Source organism: Chlamydotis macqueenii, chromosome 1, assembly GCF_036417535.1.
Source record: "Chlamydotis macqueenii isolate bChlMac1 chromosome 1, bChlMac1.mat, whole genome shotgun sequence".
In the NCBI taxonomy this organism is placed as follows: domain Eukaryota; kingdom Metazoa; phylum Chordata; class Aves; order Otidiformes; family Otididae; genus Chlamydotis; species Chlamydotis macqueenii.
In genome coordinates, this window is record NC_141556.1 from 141916551 (window position 1) to 141944204 (window position 27654).

Genomic DNA, 27654 nt, shown 5'->3' on the forward strand with positions numbered 1-27654 from the left:
TCAACAGTGGTGATTTCAGCAATTGCCTGCCGACGATAGCACACTGTGCACTTTAACACTGCAGCTTGGGTGTCCTTTTTTCCTCTTTTGCCTGGCTTAAATAAGTGAGAGAAGAAAGAAGTATGATCATGAGAGAGTATGGCTATCTGATTTCGGCCAAAGCTTGAAGAACCTTGTGCCATCCTCTCAGGCTGAAATAGGCTTGAACAGTGCACTGGAGTTCGTGGTGCTCTTACAAGACTGGGATGGAGGGCACTCCTTCAAGTACTCTACCTACCAAAGTAAGAGGGAATTTTAGGAAAATAAAGGAAAAAAAGACCTTATTCCCTTTCCCAGGCTGTGGGTCACACCTGAGCATGCTCGCTTTCCCAGAGGTTAGCATCTTTGTGTGTTCTGTCTAGCTTTTTCTCCATGACTAACTATTTCTTTCATCATCTTCTCTTTTTGCATGCCAAATAGGCCCTGTAATGCTGTGAATCACAGATCTATGAACTCCCCAGCCACAGTGGCACAGCTCCTTTTCTCATTCACGTTTGCTGTATATTTAGGAACAGTTAGTCACACTTTTTCTGCTCTCTTTCCTCTGCTCTCCAACTGCAGAAGGAGCTGATGTATTTTGTAACTCTCCAAGCTTGCACCTCCACATAATATTTTTTCCCTGTAGCCGTAGTGCATGAATCATGTCAGAGACAATAAAGATTTAATGAAAGGAATTGCAAAAATCCCAGCTGCCACATGTGCATCCTAACTGGTGTAAAATACAGTAAAGAGCTTTATTCAGGACCTAGGAGGATGCGGAGGAGACAAGTCATCTCCAGTTAATCTCTGTCAGCCAGTTCATAGGGGCTGTAACAGGAGATGTCACGTACTGATGGGAAGATCTGTTTAGAAAGTCCCTGGAGACCTCCTGTTCCTGGATGGGTGTTGCCCTTCATCTTCCCTTCTTGTGTGTGTGTGATTTTTGTTGGTAAATGAAGTTGTATATAGTTTGGGCAGAAAGCTGAGGATTTTGTCCTATCAGCATTGCTGAGATTTTGAAAATATTGTCCATGAATAGCAATGAAAAGTTAAAATGTCAAATTACTTTTGGAAAATATGAATGCATTTTTCAGACCAAAGCCATTTATTTCAATGATTTCAGAATATTTTATTTCTAATTTACTTGTAATTATCCTTATGAGTACATTGCCATTCATATTTTGAAGTATAATGTTGATCAAACTGAAATGCCAAACCCTTAATTTCTAAGTCATCTTTTTGAAGTAAGGTATCTCCATCACTTTCAAATTACCTCTCTTTTTAGAAAGATATTTGTTTAAAACAGAACGGTTTGATGAGTCAACGTTTTTTGGAATTAAAACCTTTTTTTTTTTAAATTCCCAGTTGGTTCCTTCAGTGCCTTTTCACAACTGATCTATAGTAGTAGCATAGTACGATTGGTGTATTTCCAAAGTTTTAAATAACAAAGGAAAATAAGTAAGAGGAAGTAGGGCAGATTTTAAATATTAGGCTTTCATTTGTTAATCCATTTTAGTTAGTACAAAAGTCTTTCACAGTTACATATAAAAAACTGTGCACTGGACTGCTGCTTAATAAAATCCTGTGAAAACTACAGAAATTGTAATCATAAAAGATTCTTCTAGACAATAAGATAGATATATGTTATTATAAATTTTAATTTTACTGAAGGAGATACGTTTTTGTTTGAGTTATATTGTTTAAGCAGCTTCCCCACAATGACTTTTATGGCATATTCTACTTCTATTTGCAAGATAAATCATGTTCCTTTGACAGGACCAAATACCAACTATGGCACACTGCTGTATTCAATTAAACGTGTCCTTCCTGCAGCAGGTTTCCAAGTTTTCCTGTCTATAGTTATATTATAAGTATTTGAATGCTTAATGCACCTATAAAAGGTATTTCAGTCCTTCTTTGCAAAATGCATTCTGAATAAATGCAAAAGGATTTGCTGCTTTGCAAAATTATCCCTTACTTTAGCAGCAATTAGCATTAATTGCAAAAATTGACTTGCTGGCCTGGAAAATGAGTGTACTGGTGAAGGCACAGATTTCAAGTTCTAGAAATTAGTTGAAACAATAAATGGGCTATTATATCAGCAGACCAATTCATCAGTCGAAAAGGCACAGTTTTGTTCATATGCAGCATGTTTTATCTGTATTGCAGGCCACAGGTGATCCCAATCTTTTCCTACAACCAATAATGAAGAAATATTTAAGGATGCAAATTTTGGAAAATTTTAATTTTACATTTATTGCTATGTTGTTGTTCCGTCTAATCAAAATACTTGTAGGGTTCATTGGTTTCTGAAGAACAATAACAGTGTAATACTGCTACCACACAGGTAACACCAGACTTCAGTGCATTCAGGGAAATTGAATGTAGCTACTTGGTGTGTCAGAATGTTAAATTCCTTCTTGTCTAAAAGGGATTAATAGTCTTAACAAAGGATTATTAATAGTGGTTAATGATTTAATAGGACACAGTGTTTCTGAAAGAGTCCAAAATTGCGACATGTTTGGAGGTACTTGATAAATGGGTGCTCCTGCTGCTCCGCCTCCCCGTGCACAGTGGCTTGGGTGGGAGAAGTCAACTCTCTGTGGCACACAAGACAGTGGAGCTCACAGACATGCTGTTTTCTGGAACGGCAAGACGATTCCATGGTAATTTGAAAGTTAATGTACTGCACTCATGTGACAGAGAAGGCAAAAGGGACTTGCAGAGAATGCGAAGTGGAGACAGCTTGTCACCCTGGAGAGAGGAAGGTTAGTTTAACATCTCCCTGTGAGCAAAAAGACTCATTAAGGCTGAGTGAACCTGAGAAGCTTTGGCGTTCAGGTTCTGGATGGTTATTGAAGTGGTTTTATCATTCCTCTCGTTGGTTGAAGTATCACCATCCTCACAGTATTTTTTCAGCTGAGTTGTCCTTCGACCTGCCTAGTGTAGCTGGGGAGAGCTGGCACAGGTGTCTGTAAATCCCTGGAATACCGTGTTAAGGGTAACATCATGATCTAGTCAAAGATGTCCCTGCCCCTTGCAGCGGGGTAGGACTAGATGACTTTTGAAGGTCCCTTCCAACCCTAACCATTCTATGATTCTATCCAAAATGATCAGCTTGCCTTCCACAAATCCCTTCTGGGTTCAGCCCTGCTGTTGCTCCTGGCTCTTCACAACCCTACATCCCCAATGTTGCCACATGCGTTGAGGATTACAAGCTGTCACGGAGGGAGGCAAAGGCAGACTCCTGCCTCTGCAATTACAAATGATGACTCTTAACCTTTCCCCTGCTCCCCGTCCTAAACCTCTTCTTCCAGCAAAGGAGGACTTGCTCCATTCAAAAGCAGAGCAAGCATATGAGTACTTAAACTTGTGAAGAAAAACTGGCCTTTGATTAAACAGATTATCTATTAAAAATGTGTTTTCTATGAAAAATATACTTTCTAAATAAAATAGGTCACTGTAAAAGAAGAATATTTTAGCCCCTAGGAGTTTTGCTAGTGCCAGAATGCCGTGTAATACTTGTAGCGTCGCTGATCCCTGTCTTCTGTTCTCATGATGTGTCAGGTGCTGCGGTTGCCCCGCGCTTCATCTCATGGGAAGTGGAAGCTGGCTGTACGCAGCACCATCCCAGCCTCCCAGGAAGGACAGAGACCAAGGAGCACTGGGGCTCACAGTAGCTTTCTGAGAAGCATGGAGCTTTTAACAGTGATGCTGGCTGTAATACAGCACTGCAGAAATGTTCAAATTAAAATGTTATTATTTTTGTGTGAAATCTTTCAGTTCTCAGGCTCAAGGGTGGGGTGTCAGTATCTGAACTGCCACCAAAAATCAAGCAGTCTGCCAAAGCAACAGTATCTTTCAAATTTTTTTTTCAGTGTTGGCTGGAGCAGGGCAGCTCTGTGACTGTGTGTTGGGTTTTCAGGGTTTGGACATGAAACTTCTCGTCCTTTCCTGGAAAGCCAAACCTGCCTAACTTCACTTGCTTCTGGTGTGTTTGTGCCTGGAAGAGATCTCATGTGCTCTGGCCCCAGGCCATGCCATGCCCCTTCTTAGGAAATAGTTGTTTTTCCATTACAGATCTCTGTTTACAGTGTTCCAGGGTGACACAGTATTGGGAAATTTTAAAAACAAAACCAAAAACCAACTCTAAGGCTAAATGGCAGAGAAAGTGATTGCTGTCACTGTCCCTTATGGTGTTTTGAAATAACCACTTATGGACCACTTTGAGCCACTGTAAGTTATTTGTTTCTTGCGGGGTTTTTTTTTTGTTTGCTGAACTTGGCTTGTTTACATTCCTTAAGGCACCCCCTCTTTACAGGCCTCTTTCATACACTTATTTAAATCCTGCATCTTTTCTGACAGCGGCCAAGGTCTGCTGTTTATCTGTCATCTCACACGAATGAAAGCCTTTCCTGCCGCGTCTAGACTATCAGTCATTTCACGGGTGCAGAAAACTTCCACATTTTGATCTCTCTTGTATCTGTTGGCATTGAGCTGTATTTCTTCTTTAACCCAGAAGGGTCTTCCAACACAGAGGAAGACTTCTCATGACTGTTTTTAACAAATAGTTGTCTGACTTTATGAGCTTGTTCCTTATTTTGATTCATGTATTGGGAATTAGTCAGTTTTATCTCTCAGTCTGAAGCTGTGATATTCATATTCTTACTACATAAGAAAACTTTGAAAAAGCAGAAATTGTTAGGTTGATTCAACAAACAAAAACTGATTTTCAAAGTTGTTTTTTTTTTTTTTTTATGCCAGACTTGATAATCTTGTGCTGCATCTGTGGACAGAGAGTGATGGCATAGGCTTTATAGGCTTTTCTGCACAGTATTTATAGACATCTCAGAGGAAAAAGGATTTTGCAGGCTGTGTGCACATTCAAGCCATGTTTTCCCAAGCCATGTGAGACAGACCAGTCCTTCAGTGTGTTGAACATTTGCACCGGCAGAACCCATTCGGCACCTCCTCAACTCCAAGGCAGTGCAGTGGGTTCAGCCCACCACAATATGAAACCTTATGTTACCTTCACGTATAGACTGACACATTTCATGTAGGCTACTGGAAATCTGCTAACCACATCTGGTGCACTGCGCTGGGTTTGAAGTGGCAGCACTCTATTGTGCATAACCAGACCCTGCAGTTCCCTCTCAGTCGCAGAATGAAAAGCCTGGCATCTGCAGCTGGTCTGCAAAAGTCTGCACCAATTTTAAAATGGTTTTATCAAAACAGAAATAAGATTTGGGGTTGTTCAAGTTATTACTGGGCCATTTTATGGCCCTGTGTGTGTTCTGGTGGAAGAAACCATAAGAACAACTATTGCTTCCTTCAGCTTAAAAGCTCTGTTGCAGGAGAGTTAGGAAGCTTTCTAGAAGTGGGTAGAGAGTGCCTCCGAGGAGTTCTTGATATGGTCCAAGAGATAATCTTAAAAGATGTGTGACAATCTTCAGTAACCTGAGATCCAGATTATCCAGGAGATAATATGAAAAGACATGTGGCAGTGATGTTTCCCCATCACTCAAAAGGGGCATGAGGACACAGAATGTAGGTCTTGGAGCCCTATCTGTTTCATGGCTGCAGCAATGCAAAACCTTGCTTGCTTCTATTTATTATTTATTATTATTTATTTATTATTCCCATCCCTGGAAACGTTCAAGGCCAGGCTGGATGAGGCTCTGAGCAACCTGATCTAGTCGGGGATGTCCCTGCTCCTTGCAGGGGCGTTGTACTAGATGACCTTTGAAGGTCCCTTCCAACTCTAACCATTCTATGATTCTATGATTCTATTTACTTATTCATTTCTTTGATGGAGAGTTTTAATTGAATGAAGGGATACCATTATGCTCAAATACCACTTCAAATATTAGCAAGTACTTAACACTGCATCGTATGAACTGACTGTAGAAAAATGGTGCTTCAGGATAGGCAATTTATATCATTATTTATATAGAAATATTTTATGGGAGAATGGAATTACAGTTATTACAACTTGAACTTGCCATCAGTATTTAAAATAATTTAAAAATTTTGAAATTAACATCAATTTTATGCAAACATAAAAATTTGACTTTCTTAAAGATACTGATTCTTGTGAGACTTTGAGAAACCAGCCTTTCAGTCTGTGTTTCATACATTTGAGAACTGTGCTGAGCACACAGCAATGGAGCTGCACACAACAAGGCAATCAGGAGAGCAAGGAGGGCTTTTGACATCTCACCTCCTGCCATTAGGAGGAGGGATCAGCAAAATGAAAAATGATGCATTAAGTCCATCTAGATGACAGTAATGCCCAGGATGACAAGCTGTTGCTTATCTTGCCTTTCGTAAATATGTTTATAGTAAAGACTTTCCAGATTCCTTCACTAAATGTACTCCAAAGACAGTAAGTTATTTTTTTTTCCCTTTGCATTTCCCACAAGCTCTAAGAGGCTACTCACTGAATGCTATGTATTCGTACAGTGAAGTGCTGAAAGTTGAGACTTGACGGTTATGTGTATATATTTATAAATATATTTTTTTTAAGGCTACACATCAAGTATATGAAGGAAATGTACCTGAAGAGGTGTAGTTGTTCAGTGAACACCCAAAAGACTCAGGCAGGTATGCAAAATGGGTGACTAGACCGTAGCCTATAGTATTAGTTGGTAACAAAACATAACTGTTACAACACCTAAATAAGTAGATGCATTAACACTAGATTTCAGTTTTGTTTTTCTAATGTATATGCTTTTTTTCTTTCAATTGGCAAAAGACTAGTTTTCAGTGGTAATACACATATCCTAATCTCTCCAACTGTGTTTTTTCTCCATCTCTGTGAGGAAAATCACAACTGATGAAACTCAGCAAATGTGTCCATGGGATAAATACATGTGGTACTCTCAGGATGTCTGCTTAAATCAAATAAGCAATATTTTGCACTCAGGCTTTGGTTTATCATGGAAAGGAAGAAACTGCTTATGATAACCAGAAGAGGCATACCTTTCTTTTGCAATGTATTTCTGTAGCTGCTTTAAAATAAACTGCAAAATCTATCAAAATCTTGGAAAATCTTGCACTGCATTCCCTGGGGAAAAAAAAACTAAGACTGTGAAAGCTTCATGAGTGTTTAATAATAGTCTTTTATATTCTTGACTAAGCAATGGTGATGATGTATTGCAAGATTAATACATAAATCATTAGGAAACTTTAGTCATTTTAATATAGCAAGTCTGTGTTTTGCCTAATTCACTGATTCATCCTAAGGCATATATTGAAATTTTGTGTGGCCTTTCATTAAAAATCCCAGCATGTCACCCACGTTTTGCATCACTTGTTTTTTAATGGAACACATGGCAATCAGGCTGTTCTGCAGTTTGATCTTGACGTACTCTGCCCTCCAGGCAAATTAACACACTGGAAATTGGGGAGCGCGTTGATGGGTGAGGGGAGGATGGCATGCGCAAGACAAGTGCGGTGTGAAAGAGATCCACATCAGGAAAACTTCACTGCAGGCACAGGCCAGGTTAAATGTCGCTGTGTGTCGGTCGGTGTGGTCCTCTAAGCCTTTTGTTGAAGTAAGATGTGGTGGGGAAGGCAAAGGGTGCTGTCACTGCACCCTTCTTTCAGTCCGTCTATATCCGCTTCCTCCACGTGTGTGCGTAATGCAAAAGCAGCCGTTAATGAAAGAGAAAAAGCCAAGAGCAGAGCAAGATCCTGTGCACACGAGGCCTGGAGGAAGTGGTCTATGCCAAGCAGCAATTTTGTTTCCCCTGTTACTCAGCGGGTGCCTTAAGCTGACTTAACACTCTTCCCTAAACACGGTATCGCTGGTCGTGAATGGGAGACCTCTGCTGAGCACAGGCCGACTAAAGCCAGGCAGAAAAGAAACCAGAGTAAGAGTGGCTGCCAAGGGAAGTGCTAAAGACGGATCCCATTTTTCAGACTTGTGTAGCAGCTGAGCCCATATTTATGCACCTAATTAGCCACTGCAGGCTCCAGTTTGAAATTTGGCCTCTCATTACTTTTTACAAATAATTGCCCCAGCATGCTAGGGAGACTGCTGCTAGAGACAGCACGATGGAGATGAGTGGTAACATCAGCCTCTGGTGGAAAAAGAAAATAAAAGAAATTTAGAAAAAAAAATCAGTAAGCCGCAGGGCACTCGCTCACTCCAGAATTGAATACTTACTTATTTTGTTTTGGCAAAAATACAAAACAATTCCTTTCTCTTTTCCTCCTTATTTTTTTGTAATTACAATTCAAACCCGTCAGTCTGTGTTGCAAAAAATCCTAGGCCAAAAGTAAGAATTTCTGATGGAAATTAATTGAACAGAAAATGCGTAGCCTGCCTTCTCTTGATCCTTTATTCATTGATATGTAGTCAATAAAACATTATTTTAAAAGGAGGAAGAAGGTCTTGAATATTGCTGCTCTCTTGGCCAGTTTTCAAAGCAGCTAATTAAATTTTGTCTGCCTTAACTCCTCCTGTAGTATCCATTTAGTGAGTTGTGCATTGCACTATTTTATCTGCACCACCTCAACAAAATGCTTTAGGGGGGCATCCCTCGGGGACACTGTTTTCCATGGTAGGAAGAGTGGTCCATAGAGAGTCCCACTCAAATGAGTGGGTGGACATAAATGTCTCCAAGCTTTTGACTCCAAGCGTAGCGCTTCTCCCCACTGGACTTCTTCCTGCCACATTGATGCTCAGTGCTTTCCCTAATGGAGTCATAGAATAGTTTGAGTTGGAAGGGATCTTAAAAGGTTGTCTAGTTCAACCCCCCTGCAAGGAGCAGGGACATCTTGTTTCCCTTTTTCCAGCTGCTGACCATGCACAGGCTTGCCATACCCACAGCACGTGCTGTCTGGTGTAGCTCAAGCCTGGTGGACAGCATTTGTTAGGATGGATCCCTGGGCAGTTGAGCACCCATACCTCCTAGCTGTCTGACCAGCATGCGTATATACTGCTGAGAGCTGGGAGCTACCAGTCTTTTGCCAGCTGACCACCCAGTTAGGAGGCAGAGTTTCTCTGCTTGAGAGTCTGACAGCCTTGCTGTGAAGCATCGATACCCTGCATCCTCAGGGGCCCAGGCATCAGAAGCACCCCACGTGCACTGGTGCACCAGCACAGTTCACTGGTAAGCTCTGTTCTGCTTTGGGCTGTGCTTCAGTTGACCTCTTGTATGCACTTTCATTTTGGAAGGCTCTTACATCGTTCAGAAAATGAAAGCCATGTGGAAATGAATAATGTCAATATTATTTTATTTAGCATACAATTGTAGTTTTATTCAGTGTAGAAAATGTCCATACAGAGCACAGAATGCCAAGAGAGGCTAGATTTAGATGCATAGGCTTTAAAGGCAGATAATTCCTTGTACTGGAGAAAGTGAAAGAGAGTAGACTTAAATTGGACATAAGGAAGAATTTTTTTATTGTGAGGGTGGTGAGACACAGGAACAGGTTGCCCGGAGAAGTTGTGGAAGCCCTATCCCTGGAAGCGTTCAAGGTCAGGTTGGATGTGGCTTTGGGCAACCTGATCTAGTGGAAGGTGTCCCTGCCCCTGGCACGGTAGTTGGACTAGATGGTCTTGAAGGTCCCTTCTAATACAAACCATTTTCTGATTCTGTGATTCTACACATATGTGTGTGGGAGATGCAATCATGGTACACGTATGCACTCCTATTTTTCTGATGCGTAAAGTCATGACTGGATGTAATGAAATCAAGTAGCCAGTGTTGATTTTTTTCCCAATGAAATATGAACAACATGAACCTAATAAGACAAGGTCTTGTGAACGAAACAGTTCTTCAATGAAAATCCCTGTCAGTTCTGTGTCACAGGTTATTCCTCTGTCTTATGCAGTCCATTGATGTCAGATTCCTGGAAAGCAAAAAGCACACACAGAGAAAATGAGAAGCAAGCAGGTAATCATTGCAGGGGTTCTGCCAAAAGTATCTGCTCTGTGTATCCAATTTTATATCCTTCATATCTATAGTATGTTGTTGAACATACTGATTCCCTGCTGCCTTGCAAATCATTTGCATCTCTGCGCTGTGATATAAAAGGCTTCCTCGCTGATTGGATAGCTTTTTATATCTGCTCAGCACTTGTGTTTCTCTGACATAGATATCTATGCAAAGTTGAGGCTTTTGAGGATCCAGCCCTTGTAGTTCATGCTTCATTGCCACAAGGTAAGTCAAAACAGCACTCACAGAAAATGTGGGAATGGGAAGTCATGGGGAGCGTTCTCCGTCCTCCTGCCTGGTATTTGAAGGTTACTGAAGGCCAGACTAGACCCAGGCAGAACAAGTCAGAGTAGTCCCCAGCCCTGCTTCCCTGCAAGCGGCTTGCCAGACAAGATCACTCTAAGTCAACTTGGGAAGCTTGTCCTGTGTCCTGGCTCACATTCTCCACTGGTGGGGGAATGGTGGCATCGATGGAGAAGCGCCAAGGGTTGGCTGCCAGCTGGCTGCCAGAGGCAGCTTCAGATGAGTGCTTCTTCCCATGGATGGTGTGAGCTCTGCCCCGCACGACTGTGCTAGGGAAGCTCATAGTGGCTGAGGATCTGGTCCTTCAAGTTGAAAGGGTTGAAATATGCATGAAGTGTAAGGTGACATTTTGAGTGTCTCAGATCAGAGCACGGACGTTACTGAATTTAAAATGTAACTGCAATTTCCTGACTAATGCCAAGTCACTTTTATATTCATGCAGTGATTGTTCTTTATTCTTAAAATAGCCGATTTTACCCCAAGGCACAGGAGATATCTTTATGATGATGAAGCTATGTTATCCAGCACGTGACAGCTCAGGCCATTGGTTGGTGCAAGGGAAGTTTATGATCAGCTATCCTTTTTTATTCTCTCTCAGTTTATATAATGCTTTTGTAACCTGTTTGTTTATGATTTACTTGAACAAGAATAGAGCAGGGAAAAAAAAAAAAAAAAAAAAAAAAAGAGATGCACTGGAGATTCAGTGTTGTTGTCTTTTACTTCCTGTAGCTGAGCTGTACAATTTACCATTGTGTCTCCAAGTTTCTGAGTCCATCCAGATAACACGAGCAGTTAAATTACTTCAGTAGCCTTACACCTCTGCAGAGAGTCAACCTGTTTTTAGCATCCAGGGCTTTCTGTGTTGAAGTGTACAGGATATTATAAATAAGGTATTCAACAAGAATGAGATAACAAAAAGAGCTCTCAGAAGCCTTTGCTATTCATTCAAAATAAAAACCTTGCACATAGTACCAACTGCAGAAAACCGAAGGCAGGGCAGAGCAGGAGCATCCCCAGCCTGGGCCTTTGCTGCACTGAGGGTGAAGGTGTCGAGGATGGACCTGTAGCTGCAGCCGTCACAGAGGCAGGACAACAACTGAGGGAAGCAGAGAGCTGGGAAAAAGATCTGTTCCTGAGTTGGGGTGTCTCTATCTATCTCCCTCCACCAGCAGTAGCTGCTGCCCCTTGGACCCAAACCCCTGGCTTCAGACTGGCAGCAGCAGCAGCAGGCACTGCTGCTTCCCCAGGCTCTGGCAGAGGCAAAGGGGATGGGGACCAGGGCTGGTTTGCTGTCCTTAGGAGCTCGATGCTTTAGGCTCCCACCTGCTTTGGCTGTGAGCTGTCTGTAATGCCAGGAGTTACCTTTGGTTCTGCTAAGCACAAAAAAAAGGTCAGATGAGAGGCTGTAGTAATTACAAGAGTGAACTGTCATGGCATAGGAATTTGTGGTAATGATACTGAGGCCTCAGTCAGGAGGAGAATTTTAAGAGACATACCTGCTAATTTGCCTGGAACTAGCCTGCTTATTTAAAAAAAATATATATACTGCTACCTACATGCAGTGAAACCCAACTGATCAGCAGTTCCTAGAAAGTTTGACTTGAAAGAAAGGCAGATTCAGCATCCAGGTGAGAGAGGTGCACAGGAGTCTCAACAGGTAATGTTTTGCCGTAACTCGCGGTATTTGTGTGCCTTCATCTCTCGCTTGTGTTTGGCACAGACCCAGCCAGCCATCTTTGTTCTAAAGGCTGTATGTGGCATAACGGTGGTTACGCTTGCAGCCGCTCTCCTTGCCCCATCTTTTTATCCATCTCCTGAGCTGATGTGCCATGGGGGCAGGTGCAATGATTGTCTTACCCGTCTGTACTGTGCCAACGCAGGAGCCTTCATCAGAAACCCATAGGTCTTGCTGCAACACAAATACTGATAACCAGGAGCAGTATGATCCGGCATGGATTTACTGGGTGGGAACAGGGAAGAGAGCAGTGAGGAAGGGGAGAGTAGTTTGAGGGCCTCTAGATGGTGATATCCTGAAGATTGGTGCCTCAGCATTTCTAGTTTAAGTAGTTTGACATAGAGATTCTGGCAGGTACTGTGTAATTTTATTTTAATTTTTTCCCCACTATAAATCAGATTAGTGTCTGATGGAATAATCACCAGAACTCCAGCAAGCAACACCCCTGCCAGTGATAAGCTGTTTCTTCTGGCGACTCAATGTACAACTCTTTCTTTTGTTGATGGATATTGCAAAATGCAATATATTTAATGTCTGTGCAATTCTGGTTTCCTTCTGATTGTTTTTATGTGCATCTCCCTCTCTCTTTCTCTCCTGTATACAGATGTTCGTATTCACCCCATGGAGCCTATGCCCAAAGCAAACTTGCCCTTGTGTTATTTACCTATCGACTACAGCATCTTCTGACTGCAAATGGAAGCCATGTGACTGCTAACGTAGTAGACCCTGGAGTAGTGAATACTGAGCTCTACAAGCATGTCTTTTGGGTTGTTAAAGTGGTCAAATGGATGACAGCTTGGCTATTTTTCAAGGTATGCAGTTTTTAAAATCATTTTGTTGCTGTGCCGCTGCATTGAGAGAGCTATAGTCAGCAGAGAGCTGAAGGTGTTTTGGAGTTTATCATAATGTATGGTATTGATTGCATTTCTGTCTGCTGATGAGATGTACAAAATTGAGAAAGACAGGCCTTTCCCCAAAAGAAACACTTATTTTAAATGGAGGGAGCGAGCTCTCACAATAAGGGAAGGGAATGCCTTTGACTGTCTGTGCCTGTGCACTGATTATCTCTGTCCCTGTTCCTTCGTGCGTGCATGGGGGCAGAACATCCTAACATGGTGCCAGAATATGCAAAGTGTTCCTTGGAAAAGTGTTGTACATCCTCTTAGTGAGAAGCAGACATGATCTGGCATGATCTACGTGTACACAACACGTTATAGAGAGAGGGCAAAGGGAAGAAGGAAGCGGTACAAAAACAATGGTGGGAAGTGGCCATACTCCAGGCTGTGCAGGTCCAGATGGTCGTGCTCTGGGAGGTGGGAAATTTTCATTTAGTTTTTTCATCCTGACACATATTTGTAATGGTACCTGATTTTCTATTATCTATTCCTGGTCTGCATTAGGAAACTTAAAGCTCTTTGGTAAAATCGATCCAGAAGTGGGGCAGACCCAGTTACAGTTAACTCCAGTAACATTTTGTAATGGTGTAAGTAGATCAATCTGAAATCAGTTTAGCTGTGTAGGTGCAATCTCCTCATGTGGTCAAAGCTTAAGAGGCCTTGTGCTGAGAAAATGTACAGCTTATAATTCTTTCAGAAAGTAGTTTTGAATTAAGTGATGGAACCTGATTCCATTAGAGAAAATTAAATGTCCTAATTAAAATGAAGTATTTTAGATCAAGGGGCATGTCCCACAAAGCAAATTAATTTTAAACTTTGATATGGAAATATCACTAGCTTTAATTTCAGAAATTAAACTGGAGGCTGGAAGAGTGGCTGTAAAATAAGATGCAAACAAATAAACCCATATTTAAAGAAATTAATAGTATCTTCTGAGTACACCTTGAATATTGCAATAAAATTGTAATAGGAATGCTCATAATATGTAATGCACTCTTAAAGAAGCAGAATGCAGCTTTGCCAGACTGTAAATATTAAACTTGTTTTGCCTCTTGTGATTGCCATTTTAAATATCTGTCTCAGGTGGTGTTTTTTCATTGGGCTTACTTCACCTTGCTAACATAACAGTTTCATGTAGATGTTTAGGTTGTGCTCAGCATTTCCGCTAGAGCCACAAAATTCTAACAAAATTTCCATGTCTGAGTCTCTTGTTGTTTATAGCACTCAGTTCCATTCAGGTTTGTTTTTTTTTTTTTGCTGTGCTCAGGGAGACATTTCTGTGTTATACGGACCGTGTTTCGACACTGAATGGGATATCACTGAGCACACTTTAAATGAGTTTGGATTTATCACAAGGGAAAGTCTCATACTTACAGCTCTCCATAATGCTGCCAATAGTTTCTGGTCACTTCCTGTTCTTTGGATGAGATACAGCTCTAAAGGGATTCTGCCTTGCAGCAGGTGACAGACAGACGTACTGACCTGTGTGGAAGTGCAATGTCTGTACTGCCTGAAAAGTAAAAGCATCATTTGCTTTTTGAGTCACAATAACTTCAGGTTTGGATAACTGAATGCTTCAGTTATTGAGGTTTAGATTTTCACATTTTTATATAACACCTGATGTTTTTCCTACAAGCCAAAGGAGAGGGAAACGCTTACTATCACTCTTCCCATCCTCCCTTAGGCTTCTGAGTTACAGTTCCAACTTCTACTTTTTCCTTATTGCTTAAAGTATGTTTATGTATTCGGGATTGACTTTGCCTTCCTTTCTCACATTCAGGAGCACTTCATCACATGGGTATGCCCTGTTCAGCTCTGGCAGAACTGCATCGCAAGGCGATGTTTAGCTCCATGGCAAGCTCACGTTGAAAGCCTGCCTGGCCATTTCAGTAGCACTGTATTGAGTGTTATAGATGAGTCTTGTGTTGGTCTCATGCAGCAGGGTAAATTTCCCCTGAAAAAAAGTAAGAAAGCAAGTACAAGAAAATTAATTTGTCTGATAATATTAACTGATAGTTGGTGTTGTGGACTTCTGTCCTGGAGTTTTTTTCCTGAGTGCACATATATGAATCTTCCTTCTAGGATTATGGCAGTAGGCAGTAATACAGTGAAAATGAGGTGATAACTTCCTAATCATATTGGCTGAACTAACTTTTATCACCCTGAAGTATTCTGGAGTGGTGTTCTGGTTCTGTTAGTGAGGGGGGGCCTAAGGTGGCTACCACCTTAGTGGTAGTTTCTGTAGGAAACTGCCAGAAGTCGCTCCCCTTTGTTTAGTGGACTCTGCCAGGCCTAGGGTGGACCCGCTGCTGGCCAAGGCCGAGCCAATTGGTAGCAGAATGTCCTGTGATAACGCCTCTGTGATAACGTATTTAAGTAGGGGAAAACAGGAAAAAAAAAAAAAAAAAAGAAGAGATGTGAAGCAGCTGAGCGGGAGCAAAGAGGGGAAGGCGCGAGCCTCATGGGCCTTGCAGGCCTCACCCTCTGGCCTCCCGCTGGGCAGCCGACTGGGCCCAACTCGGCCCGGCCTGGCTGCAAGAAGTGGAGAGGAGATGAGAAGTGAATAAGATGTAAAAAGGATCCTGAGACACGTCTGCCAACCTGTTGTGAGGAACGGCTGCAGACGCCAAGGTCAGTTCAGAAGGAGGGGGAGGAGTAATGCAGCTCCTGGCCAAGATTCCTCTGCAACTCGTGGTGAAGACCATGGTAGAGCGGGTTGTCCCCCTGCAGCCCATGGAGGTCCACGGAGGGGCAGAGATCCACCTGCAGCCTGTGGAGGACCCCACGCCGGAGCAGGTGGATGCCTGAAGGCAGCTGTGGCCCGTGGAGGGCCAGCTGGGACAGCTGTTCTAGAGGGACTGCACTCCGTGGAAGAGATGACCCATGCCGGAGCAGTTTCACGAAGGACTGTGGCCCGTGGGAGGGACCCCACATTGGAGCAGAGGAGGAATGTGAGGAGTTCTTCCCGCAACGATGACACAGCGGCGTACTCGGGATGGGAGGTAGTATAGATAATGTTAATCCCAGGAAGAGCGAGGGGTGGGGGGAGGTTATCTTGTTCCCTGTCTCATTCTCCTGCTAATTTTAGAAATAAATGAATAGTTTTCCCCAAGTTGAGTCTGTTTTGCCCGTAACTGTAACTTTAAGGATTTCTCCCTGTCCTTATCTCAAAGCTCGAGCCGTTTTTCTTATATCATCTCCTCCTATTCTCTCAGAGGGTGGGGGGAGTGAGAGAGAGACTGCGTAGTCTCGTCCCGATCGGGGCTGAACTATGACAAGTGGTTTCTAAATGCATGCAGAAAATTGCTTCACCCACTGCAACCTGGCACTCATGCGAGCCAGCGCAGCCCGGATAGCTCCGGTGAGGAAATGCATCATGGATTTATCACATCAACATTCCCTCACAAGAGAGTCAACATGTTATTTGATTTAATTTCAAAATATTGTGGCAGAGCCTCCACTGCCTTTAAATGCATTTCCACCGACACTGGTCCCAGTTGCATTCAAATCAAATACCCGCTAGGGACTGCAGCCTGGCCCCCTCTCTTGCTGGGCTGCTCGAATTTGAGGCAGCTCAGTGTGGCAGACGAGGTTGTCAGCTCAACATCTGCCTCAGAGCCACCTTAAGCAAATAAACTTACAGTCTCATAAATAGACCATGATGCATACGTATAATTTACTCAAGGTATTAACAGCTTGAGTTTCTCAGAACTGTGAAAAATTGTCTTCTGATCTTCATACATAGCTCAGAACAATCTCTGCCAAATCAGTTTGTTGGGTTTTTTTACTCCAGTAAGTTGCAGTGAGAGGCACCCCTGTAGAAATTAAATAGGCCAAGCTAAAGGATCCAATGACAGTCATAAAAATTGTGAAACAAATGCCTGCCCTTTAGAAGTGATGGTTTCATTCTTTCTCAGCTCAGTTCTTTCTCAGGAAAGTTACTGTCTGCTGCGATGCTTGTTCTTTAAATTTCCATTTTGCAAATATTTTCTCTACATCTTTAATAAACAGGGATTGTACCTGTCACACACAAGAGAGAAGTTATGTTTATTCCTCAAAAAAATAAATTGATTTCTACCCCTGTGACTTCTCAGTAAATAAAAGCTGACGAGCTGTCGTAGTCCTCTGCAGAATGTGGTGAAACATGTTATCCCTCGGGAATTTTTAACCTAAAAATCTTCTTTTTGAAGAGATAAAGCCAAACCAGTAAATAATAACTAATAAGATAATAATAGCCTAAAAAGACATTCATGAGGCGTCAAATTGCAATTTAGCCAACTGTGCAATACACCAGATTTAGTGATGGGTACTGTCCAAGCTGGAAGCTGGGAAGGTACCATTTCCCTCTGAAGTATTTCTGCTTCTGCTGCAGATACTGAATAATCACTCTTAAGCCAGATGGCCTCTGATTGTGATGCAGTTAAAATGCCTTAGAGCAAAAAAAAAATGTTGACTCTCATTAAAGTCCAATGGCAGGGACTGTTCTGCTTCATATCACTTCATTATGCTATTGAAGTAGAGATATTTCCCGCATAGCAGTGTTGTAACCTTCCCCAAAACCTTCTTTATTACAAGCTCGGTGACTGTTGTTGTCAGATACGGAGTATTTGATCCTTTCAGCTGACTCAGATCGGTATTTAGGAAGGCATCATGGAAGGAAGGCTGCACATCAGATCTTGTCTCAGTTGTCATTTCCAAACACATAGTGCCACGTAAGTGATTATTGACTGACAAACTGAAAATGAGTAGGATTGGTGACCCTGATGGCCTGTAAAAGTGAAGGGAAAGGCTTCAGGAACAGAGGCTAGAAATCAGCCAATGTAAACTGGTTCATTTCTTTCATCTGTCGAAATAGGCTTAACTTCAGTGTAATTTTCCTATAACATTTTTAAAGAAATGCTTCCAGTCTCTAAGTGCTGCTAGAAAACAAGATCTAAAGAACCTGGATTCATCACTCATGCCAGAGGACGTAGTCATGCAGGTCTTATTGCAGCACTTCTTATTCAAACTGTCCCTTTGGCACTGTGAATGTAGAAAATTCATTTCATCCTCCCCCTTGAGGTGTCAGAAGACAAACACATCACCACACAATAACGCCAGCTGTACAGAATTAGAATAATTAAATTCTACAGCTGAAAGCAGCAATTCATCAGCATCAACATCTTCAGACCGTGTGAGTGTGTGGTCCTCACATAAAGCTAGTCTGGAATTTTCTCACAAAATGAAAACTCCATACAGAAACATGTCATTTGCAGTTAATTTTTAAAAAAGGCTTTTCAGATCAAAAGTAGGATTCTGGTCAAGATCAGAGAGAATGAAACAATCTACTTTATTCCAATAACTCTAATATTTAAACAGGTGCCATTTTTGTAGACATTGGTACATAAATTTAAGCTTCAGAGCCACAGATGATTTTTTTTTCCATCTAATAAATATTTGCTTATTTGTACAGCCATAGAACTATTCTAGGGGCAAGATGGAGGAACTCGACTGAGAAAGATAATGAACAATCCACCTCTGAGCTACCACATCCTGGTGACCCAGGTATTTTTCTTCAATGTGAACCCCTGGACTCGGGTAGGCACCCTGGTCCTGCCTGTTATGGGGTGGGAGGATGCAGCTTGGCTGCTTTATTTATTCTGACTGCTAAATAAGAAGGCTTAGGAGCACGGAGTGTTTTGTATCTGTCCTGATCAGGATTAGACCACTTGAAAGTAGGCTGACTCTAAGTCCACACTAAAATAACATTGGACTCTGGTCTCCACTGAACCTGTGGTCTCAAGATATCATAATTTTTGTGTGTGTTTTCTCAGGTCTAAGTAGCCAAAATGTTTATTTTGAGAGTCACGTTGAGAGTTTCTGGAGAGTGTTTTGATGGCAGGGAAGTAAAGGATTTGTGTTGCATGCCTTGGTGCATGGCACACAAAGGGGCGGGGGTTCTGTACAGGACAGCACAAAATGGATGAGACTGTTGGAGTGCATCAGAGGGAGTCAAGGCTGTTGAAGTTCCTGTTTATAAGTCTTATTTGAAGCAGCTTCTGGCGTGATCTATCCCCAAACCACATCCAGGCTTCCTCTTGGAGGCTGCTAGTTGGAACAGGCCAAAACATAGCTATGGAGCAAGCAAAAAATGAAGCAATGTGCACAGTCAGAGATCCGTCTCATGCCCTGTCTTACAGTTTTAGTTGTTTGGTTAAAAAGAGAAGAGAATCCTTTTTCTTTTCCTGAGAGTGTGAAATGGGAAGACTATCTTCCATCTTTCAAAAGAGTTCACAGGGCAAGAAAACTGTCTTCATGTCTAACTCTGCCTGCAGGATTGGCACTTTTTATCCTGGAAAGTGGTCTAAAGAAACACAGGTTAAACCTACGTTATGCACTATGTAAAAACGTACTCTTGCGCTATGTGAAATTGTTTTAGAGAGAAACGTTTGGACTGGTAAGCGACTGACATGTTGTGATATCATTTTGCTGACAGGTCAGAAACATACTGAGAACAGGTATTTGTATTGTGTAAGAAAGAGTTTATCCCTTACTCCCATGTGGCAGAGGATTGTTGATTTAACTTGGCAGCTCAGGCAAATTCTTTCATTCTCTCTCAAAAATAATTCCATTTGTATCCAAAAGAGGGAAAACAGTCTCTGTATTGCTGTAATGGGGAGAGAGTAAGTAAATAGTTAAGAAATTGTGAAAATATTTGAGCTTAACCATATCGTCTTGGAATCTGTAACTGTTTTCATATTCAGAACACAGAGAGTTAGTTAGGAAAGACATTTTTCATCAGTCAGTTCATTCCTTGCTAATATTTATCAGCAGTACTTTCCCATGTATTTGGTTAATGCCTTTTGCATTATAATCTATTCCCAGTCAGATTTGTTGAAAGTGGAATAAACACAAAAGAGAAGGATAATTTGCTGTGGACCAAACACATACCAGGGACTCCGTACTGATTCCTGTCAGTTTAAAAGAAGATAATCACAATGCCTGTAATGTAAAGGTCTAAAAAAAAAAGACTGAACGGTTGGGGAATTAGAGAAAATCTTGAAATTTCAACTAGATCATTAGCCTTTCGCTTTCAATCTGTAATCTTTATAGTTAGGGGTTATAGCATCACACTACTGTACTTCTCCCTCATGCACCTGAGAAGTTCTACCTCCATCACCATGTAATTAAAATTCCATTTTCTTTCAGTCAGGTAGTACAATGCTATTTGAAACTTGAACCCACTGGCAGAAGAATACAGGGCTGCCGCTAATCTTTTTCATCAGCGTATCCCTTAGATATGTCTTTCAGAGAGACGGGAAAAGAGAGGCAAGGGTAGGAACAGGAGTTCCAAAAGGGCAAGGGTAGGAACAGGAGTTACCGGTAGTTTCACTTGTCCATGTGAAAGAGCCATAACACTGAGTTAAGGAGAAAGACCACCATCTTCCCATGGAAAATCCTGCTACCGATCCTACTAGCAAGCAGCAGTTTGGAATTAGATCACTAAAATAAGGAGATGCAGTGGAGGAGGGTGTGGGGGTGCATATTCATGTATTTATATACACACACACACATACACGTGGATGGTTTGCCACCGGGTGTGGTGTGCATTATCAATCAATTACTTTTTCTGGGGATGACCTACCTCACAAGTTTCACTACTTGTGAGCAATGCATCCGTAACAAAACAATGCTGATAAAATTTATATTTCAGAGCCCCATCATCTATAGCTCCTATTCACTACACAAAAAATAATTTTAGTAGGTTTTGGAGATTTACAGGCAGTCTTTTCCCACTCTCTGAATGTGATAGTCCTTAATTTACCAGTAATCCAAGAAAACTGAAAAACTTTTCAATGTGAAGTAAGGAATCTCTTCCATGAACAACATAGACACAACTTTTAACGGTGATCCTGAGCTTTCAAAGGTTGTCGGAAAATGCCAAGTTCTGTCAAGAAGCTGAAAGTATCCTTTTTTCCAGTGGCCTGAAAGCCACCTCTGACAGGGCTTAGTTCATAAATCTCTGCACTATGAATGCCCGCATCAGAGCTATTCATCCAGTAATCTCATGGTCACTGCTAGTACTGGATCTGTCTTATCCTAAGATAAATTTCTATAGTTTGCCAGATGAATCAAGTCCTTCAAGTGCCAGTTTATCCCTGTGAACGACGAAGGGATCCTCTGGTGACTAGCTCAGCTGTAGATGTCTGTGCTTTCTGAAGGTATAAAGTAGTAAAGATGAATCCCATCCCAAGGAACAGGACATTAAATTTGTGTTATTTTAAAAAACAGCAATGCTAATAAAGAACTGAAGAGAGTAATTTTTTTAGATGTGAAAGTGATAACTGGAAAAGTGTGTTCACATATCTATGGCACAAGTAATCTGTAATCAAACAAGTTTTTCACATGGCAGCTCTAAGGTGTTTGGAGTATCAGACCATTTCCCGTATAAGCGCGAAATGTATCTGTGAGAAGTCACAGGTGTGGAAATCCTAGTTACTTATGAAATGTATTTCTCATATATGTTTACAATTAATCATATGCCTCCACTATGTATCGTGTAAATATTGCCATGCATTTAAATGGGTAGTTATGTGTGCTCCCTGTATGTATTTCTAGTAGTTTGATGTATGTAACAAGAGAGAACCATGGAAGGCAAGCATCACCCACTATTTGAGGAAGAACTGGAAACAGTAAATACATTTTTTAAAAAAAATATTAGGATCAGCCAGTACCCAATTTGTGAGTTTTGAAAAGTTTCAATTCAGAAGTCACTTGAATAACTCTGACTTTAGTGTGACCATAACAATTACGATTGCCAGCCCCAAACGTTTGTGTTTGCATTTTAGAAAGGGTACTGAGGTACTGCAAGACATAGTTCATATGGTTCATTTTGCTCTCGGTATGTTCTCAGCTAAATACATGGGATTTGGTGGGTTTTTAATAGGAAAACATGAGAAGGGAATTTGGTGCAGTGGCTCTAGCCTCTATTTTTCTAGAAGGAACTTGATCCTAGATGTGTCACAAGCAGAAGTCATTAATACAATCTGTCCAGAGTTAGTGGTTTCTATACGTTATTACATATTTAAACGTTCTCATTAAATTGGGTCTGTGAGTCTTTTCAGGGCAAATGACTACATTTGGTTGTTGCCATCTCAGTGCTGGAAAGGGGAAGTAACCACAAGAGTTACGTTACCACAGACCAGGCGCTCTGCAGGGAATACAGAACATATGCAGAAGAGGATTTGGATGAAACCTGAGCAATGTGCAATAAAACAAGAATGAACTTGGACAGCTTATCAGGGATGGGATTTACAGTGGTATTTGCTTGGCCCCATCACGCTGACCTACTTTTTTGTCACTGGAATAAGAAGAAGGTGCTGCTGCTGGTCCTAGGCTCAGGCAGAGTTTGAAAAATTAAGAGTTGTTCCCAGTGTCTCTTAATTGCTCATCAAAGTCTTGGAGCTAGTCACGGCCAATTTACAAGCCTAACTTACCATCTTAGTAATAGTTTATCCAATTTAGTATATATGTTACTTTTTGAATGACTAGCAGGGGTCAGAGTTGGTGTGTCTCAGGAAGCATGGTATTGATTGACTTATTCAATATTTTTGCCTGCCAACCTCCTGAGACGCAAAATGCAGTCTTCCACAGCATCTGCCACTTGTCACATACTATCCTAAGATGATTAAAAATGTAGAAAGAGAAAAGCTGTCCCATTGCTTTTGGAGCCTAGAGTGTTGAAAATAAAATTACGCACTGTGAGTACATTTTGACAGGTGGCTCTGTTCTAAAAATTATCGAGAAAAGGCAATATGAGGCAGCATGCTTGCTTTTTTCTGTCAGAGTTGTGCATTGTCCAGATTACAAAGGTTATTTTTATCACTGCCCAACCTGTGAATTCAGCTTGATCATTTCTCAGGGAGGAGATGAGTTATCACCACTCTCATACATCATGACCATTAATGACAACTTAAGTCCCCATTTTCCTTTGCATATAAAATGATGACTTCCATCGTTGTGAAGTTTTTGGTACTTCATTAGTGGCTTTGCACAAGTGTAGCTGATCAGAACCTGCTAAACAAGTAAATAAGACGAAAACCTAAAAGCATCCAAGTCTCAATCTTATTGCGCATTCTTGTAGCAAGGTTTATCTGATATGACTTCGCATCCTCTATGTGGAGTACTGCCCTTATGTAAAGCAGTTTACATATCTGACCCTGCTTCTTAAAGTTTCTCCTTGATCTGGGGCTGGCCTTTTATATTTCTTGCCTGGTTTAGGTTTGTGACACATTTCCTATTTTATATGCCTATTATCTGAGGAAGTAGGTTAAGGCTGGCACAGATACACTAAACCTTAATCACTTTAGAGGTCCTGCAGGTCTCCAGAGATAGTCAGTACTTCAGATGTTTATAATGCTACATCCAGCTGGTGTTGCTTGAAATCCATTCAAGAGGCAGATCTGTAAGGCAGGAAGCAGGGAGTGTTACATAGGTGTTTTTTTTTTAATATAATTGTCCTATTAATACTATTTTATACACACTCAGTGCTCAGTTTTGGTCTTGGTGCTGTGGTGTTTTTTTTTTCCCCCTCATATTGTGGCAAGCCTATTTCATATGAAGCACTGTTGTCACTGCAAAATACATCCATCACCCCATACCTTGGCTGTATAGCTTCTCCTAGGAGAGTTTCAACCCACTCTGCACAGCACTGGGTCAAAGGCAGATTGCTAGTGAGTCATCTATTTCCAGTTTATTTAAAAAGTGATAAAATATAAAATGTGTTTGTGCTGAGGTACCTGGATTTGTCATCTCCAGGTCACTACACAATGGTTTACTCAAAGGAGCCAAGGGGATTATAAAGCACCTCCAGTGCTCAGAAGCAGCACTCGTACATGTGATGTACAATCTGTCCCATGCTCTCCCAGTTGGAGAGAAAGCATTTGCAGCATTAGTGTCATTGGGCTTTATAGGTGTGAGCAGGTACCATCCTGCTCAAGGATAATACCGGCACTGTCACTCTTACCATGAAGACAACACATTTTTTGTGTGTTGATTTCAGTTTGACTCTGTAGAAGCTCTAGGCAACATTTTTTTTTTCTCTTTATTGTGAAGTTATATCATGATATCTAGCAACAGCCTTTAATAAAAATAAACAACAGTGAGGCTGCTTTTCAGGAAACCGTTTTGTCAAGACAAGAATGAATTGAAGCAAGCTGACTGGAAATGTATTTACTTTGAGAAAATGAGAAAGAAATTAGAGGAAATAAGTAAAAAACTTGTTTCTAATAATTGGAATCAGACTCTGGAAGAAACTTCCACACAGAGTGGTGGCTATAGGAAAACTGTTGGTTTTAAGATGGAGTTTAAATAGGTTTATGGAGAAGATCAGCTGATAGGATATCTGCTATATGAGGAGATCAGACATGTCCCAAGAAGTTCCTGCAGTCCCCTGTTCCTTCTGAATTCCTTCTGTATTTAGAATGCATTTTTTTTTCCCCTCAGATTTATCTGGCTTGCTCCCATGCTGAAAGTAAAAAAGGAATCCAGTATAAGGGTCTAGAAATGAAGATTTCCCAACAAACATTCATTTTGAATTTGAACATGTTAAGTACCCAGAAAATCCTTCTTCAGAAAAACCTTTGGTGAAGATGTGCCACTTCTTGCACTCACCTCCATCCTTGCCCTTCTAGACAACAGTTTTCCAGTTGTTTGTTGATGAGCTGTGTTGAACTGTGCTTCCAACAGCGCTGGCTCTTGTTTCGAGGAGACAAGTGAAGATGGGGCTACAGGTCAGACTGAAGAGCCTTCAATGAAAATGAGATATTTTATTGTCCTGGTCAAGAAATCTATGCATGCTATAAAAGAAAAAAAAAATTAATTGGCTAAGGTAAATTGAAAACAGAGCTGTAGAGGTAGTTGGCATAGCGACCCTCTGGGTCTCTAATCTGGGTTACCATGGTGTTCTTCTAGAAGTTGGTCAGTGCTCAAGTGACCCCTTCCAGTGGAGAGGCCAGGCAGCTGGGGACAGCAACAGGTAACGCATGACACTTGCACAAGAGACCGTGCCTTTCCCTGTGTTTCCATAAGCAGCTCAAGCCCCTCCATCATCTTGTGCCTTCCTGACTATCTGGTTTGCATCTAAAGTACCTTCGAGATGACTAACTTTGGGGGGCTTGTAGCCCTGCTGGAAGTCAGCTGAGGAGCTCCAACTGACAGCGTCCAGAGTAGGGTAGCGGGGGTTTGCACAATGAGGATTTGCATTCCTAAAATGTCCAGAACAGAGAGTTTGACTCAGGATTTTACCTGAAAGGAAGAAACGTATTCTTACATTCTTGTTTTGTGACGGCAAGAGTGCCTCACCTGACTTGGTGTTTTCACCACTCCTTTCCATATTTTTCTTATGGAGAAGTTACACTGCACATTTTAAAATTTGAAAAATATCTATTTTCTTGCTTTTTTTGGTTTTTTTTAGTTTTTGTGGACTTTTTTATTTAAATCATGATGTGGTATTTTAGAGAGGGCAAAGCTGGATTCTTGGTCTTTCTTGGGTGGGTCCTTCAAATCAGAGCAATAGAAATCCTGCTCAAACTACTGATCATGGATCCGTTATGACAGGTAAGATATGTCGATGCTCCAAATCACTGAGTCAAAGCTTTGCCCTCCGATATTTATTTTAAAATAAATCCTTTGGATTATTCAGAAAATTTGACCTGTCAAGAAATAAATGGTGTGGTGAACTGAAACATAGGTCTCTCAAACTGCCCTCAATTTAGCTCTATTTCACTCATCTCTCATTCACCTTTTATTCCTGTCAGCAGCCTGCAGAGTTTCTTTTATATTTATGATGGAAATGTCTGTCTATGAATCATGTCACTGAGATGTATGTGTTTTTGCCACCTCAAGGAATTAGTAAACAGTGCATAGTTTCTCTGGTAAAGAAGACTGCCTTGCTGTGTCATTTATACCAATAGGTATTTCTTCATGTAAACAGCTTTTCTTGCATAAAAAATTCCTTGCTTTCATGTGTGGTAGGTGGAAGAGAAGATATTTTTGTTAAATAAGTGCATATAACTTCATTTCTTATTTTTCCGTATGTTCACTGTCAACATATATTTCTGTAGAACTTTTATTGACAGTAGGCGTTTCTTAACAGGCTTTTGAAAGTGTTTTTGTATTACAGTTACAAAGTGTCTTTATCACAGGAAAATAGATATATATAGAAAATGCAGGAGCCTGGCATACCTTTCATGTTTTGGAATCCCTTTTTTAAAATCTGTGGAAATGGTATAATTTGCCTTTAAAAATATCACTTACCTTCAAGTATAGAAGTTTTCCATATGTAAAATTGTATGAATAAAATTAATTTCCTTTTAATTAAATATACTAAGCAAAAATGTAGCCTACTGTAACTCTGCAAGTTATATCGATATTATTAGGTAGTTTAAAGTAATATGTTTTCACTTTTAATTTCAGTCACCTGTAATACCTAAGAATTTTTAGGAAATACAGATAAATACCTCTAACAAAATCCAAAGCACTGAATATTTTGGAAGACTGCAAGATCCTTTTCGTTTGGTCTGCTGTTTGTTATTGTCACTGTAGATTATGGATGAGAACACCTGCAATTATCCTCCAGTTAATATACTTTTGAATTGGAAGAAAGGGCAGAGTAGTAAAAGCTGGCAAATAGTCAGCTACCCTCCGTTGCATTTAAAACACCTCTTCAGTGAGGCTTCTTAATGATAAAATACATAGGACTGGCTTTTCTGACAACCCGTGGAACATGATAAATGATAGTAACCTTTTCTCTAAATTAAACCAGAAAACCAGGAGCTGGCAGGGCAGCGCGCTCAGGCGCACCAGCTTTGGGATAGCGGCTTCCTCTCCTGCTCCTCACCTCATAAATACATTGTTTATGTTTATTTTAATATTATGTCAATATATTCCGGGGTATATTCTCACCTCCATTTTACTGAGCCTCCTGCACAGTTCATAGTTTTGAAATAGTTCTATTTGTACTTATTTAATATAGGATCAGTTAGCACAGGCCAGAGGACTGCCTAGATTTTATTTCCTTTTCTATACAAAAGCAAACCCTGTGAGTGTGAGCAACTCTCTGCTACTTGCAAATGAGGTGTATGCTGAGAAAATCTTCTGTCTCGTTTCGTAATTTCTCGTACTTGCCTAAATAGAAAGAAAAAATCCTGAGTGAGCTTTTTTGAAATGAGTTTACATTTTCAGAGAAGGAGCTAAAGAGCATACTTGGCTCGGGCATATATTTTTGCTTAGGGAAACATTTTCTGTAAGAACGTGTACCTCAGTACTATTTTCTCTTCAAATTTCTCTTTGTGGTTATGGTTTTTTTTTTTCTGTTGTGGTAATCTACAGCTATTTGTAAATTCTTCATAATATTAATTTAGAGTAGAAGAGGAATCTGCCTCATTTTTCAAGAACCAAACCGCATTCCTCCATTTTATTATATTAGTGATTAAAAAAATACTGATGTTGTCTTCTGAAGAGCTTCTGTAAGACACTCAAATCTAGTGATGTCTAGTTGCAGCTGGGTATTTTTCCCTTTAAAAATCTCTCCGTCCTATCAGATGCTGCTGGTAATTGTTGTCAGATGTTCAAGTAGCTGTGCTCTGATGGCAGGCGTGAAGCTGTCTATTTGTTTTCTAAGCAAAGACCAGATGTTTGTTCTGGGGTAAGCAGATTGATTTGCAGTTAAAACCTAAAGTCAAGGTACATAATTTCAGGCTATGAACCAGCCATG

The 27654-nt window shown here is 40.9% G+C and overlaps 1 protein-coding gene across 2 annotated transcripts in view; it reads left to right on the forward strand.

Annotated features, from left to right (window-relative positions):
• Positions 1-27654, forward strand: part of DHRSX (dehydrogenase/reductase X-linked) — a 168498-nt gene that overhangs the window by 125427 nt on the left and 15417 nt on the right. For both annotated transcript variants that reach the window (XM_086768578.1, XM_086768586.1), the window contains one exon: positions 12608-12815. In XM_086768578.1, coding sequence (XP_086624704.1) covers positions 12608-12815 — 208 coding nt within the window. The remainder of the gene's footprint in view (positions 1-12607; positions 12816-27654) is intronic.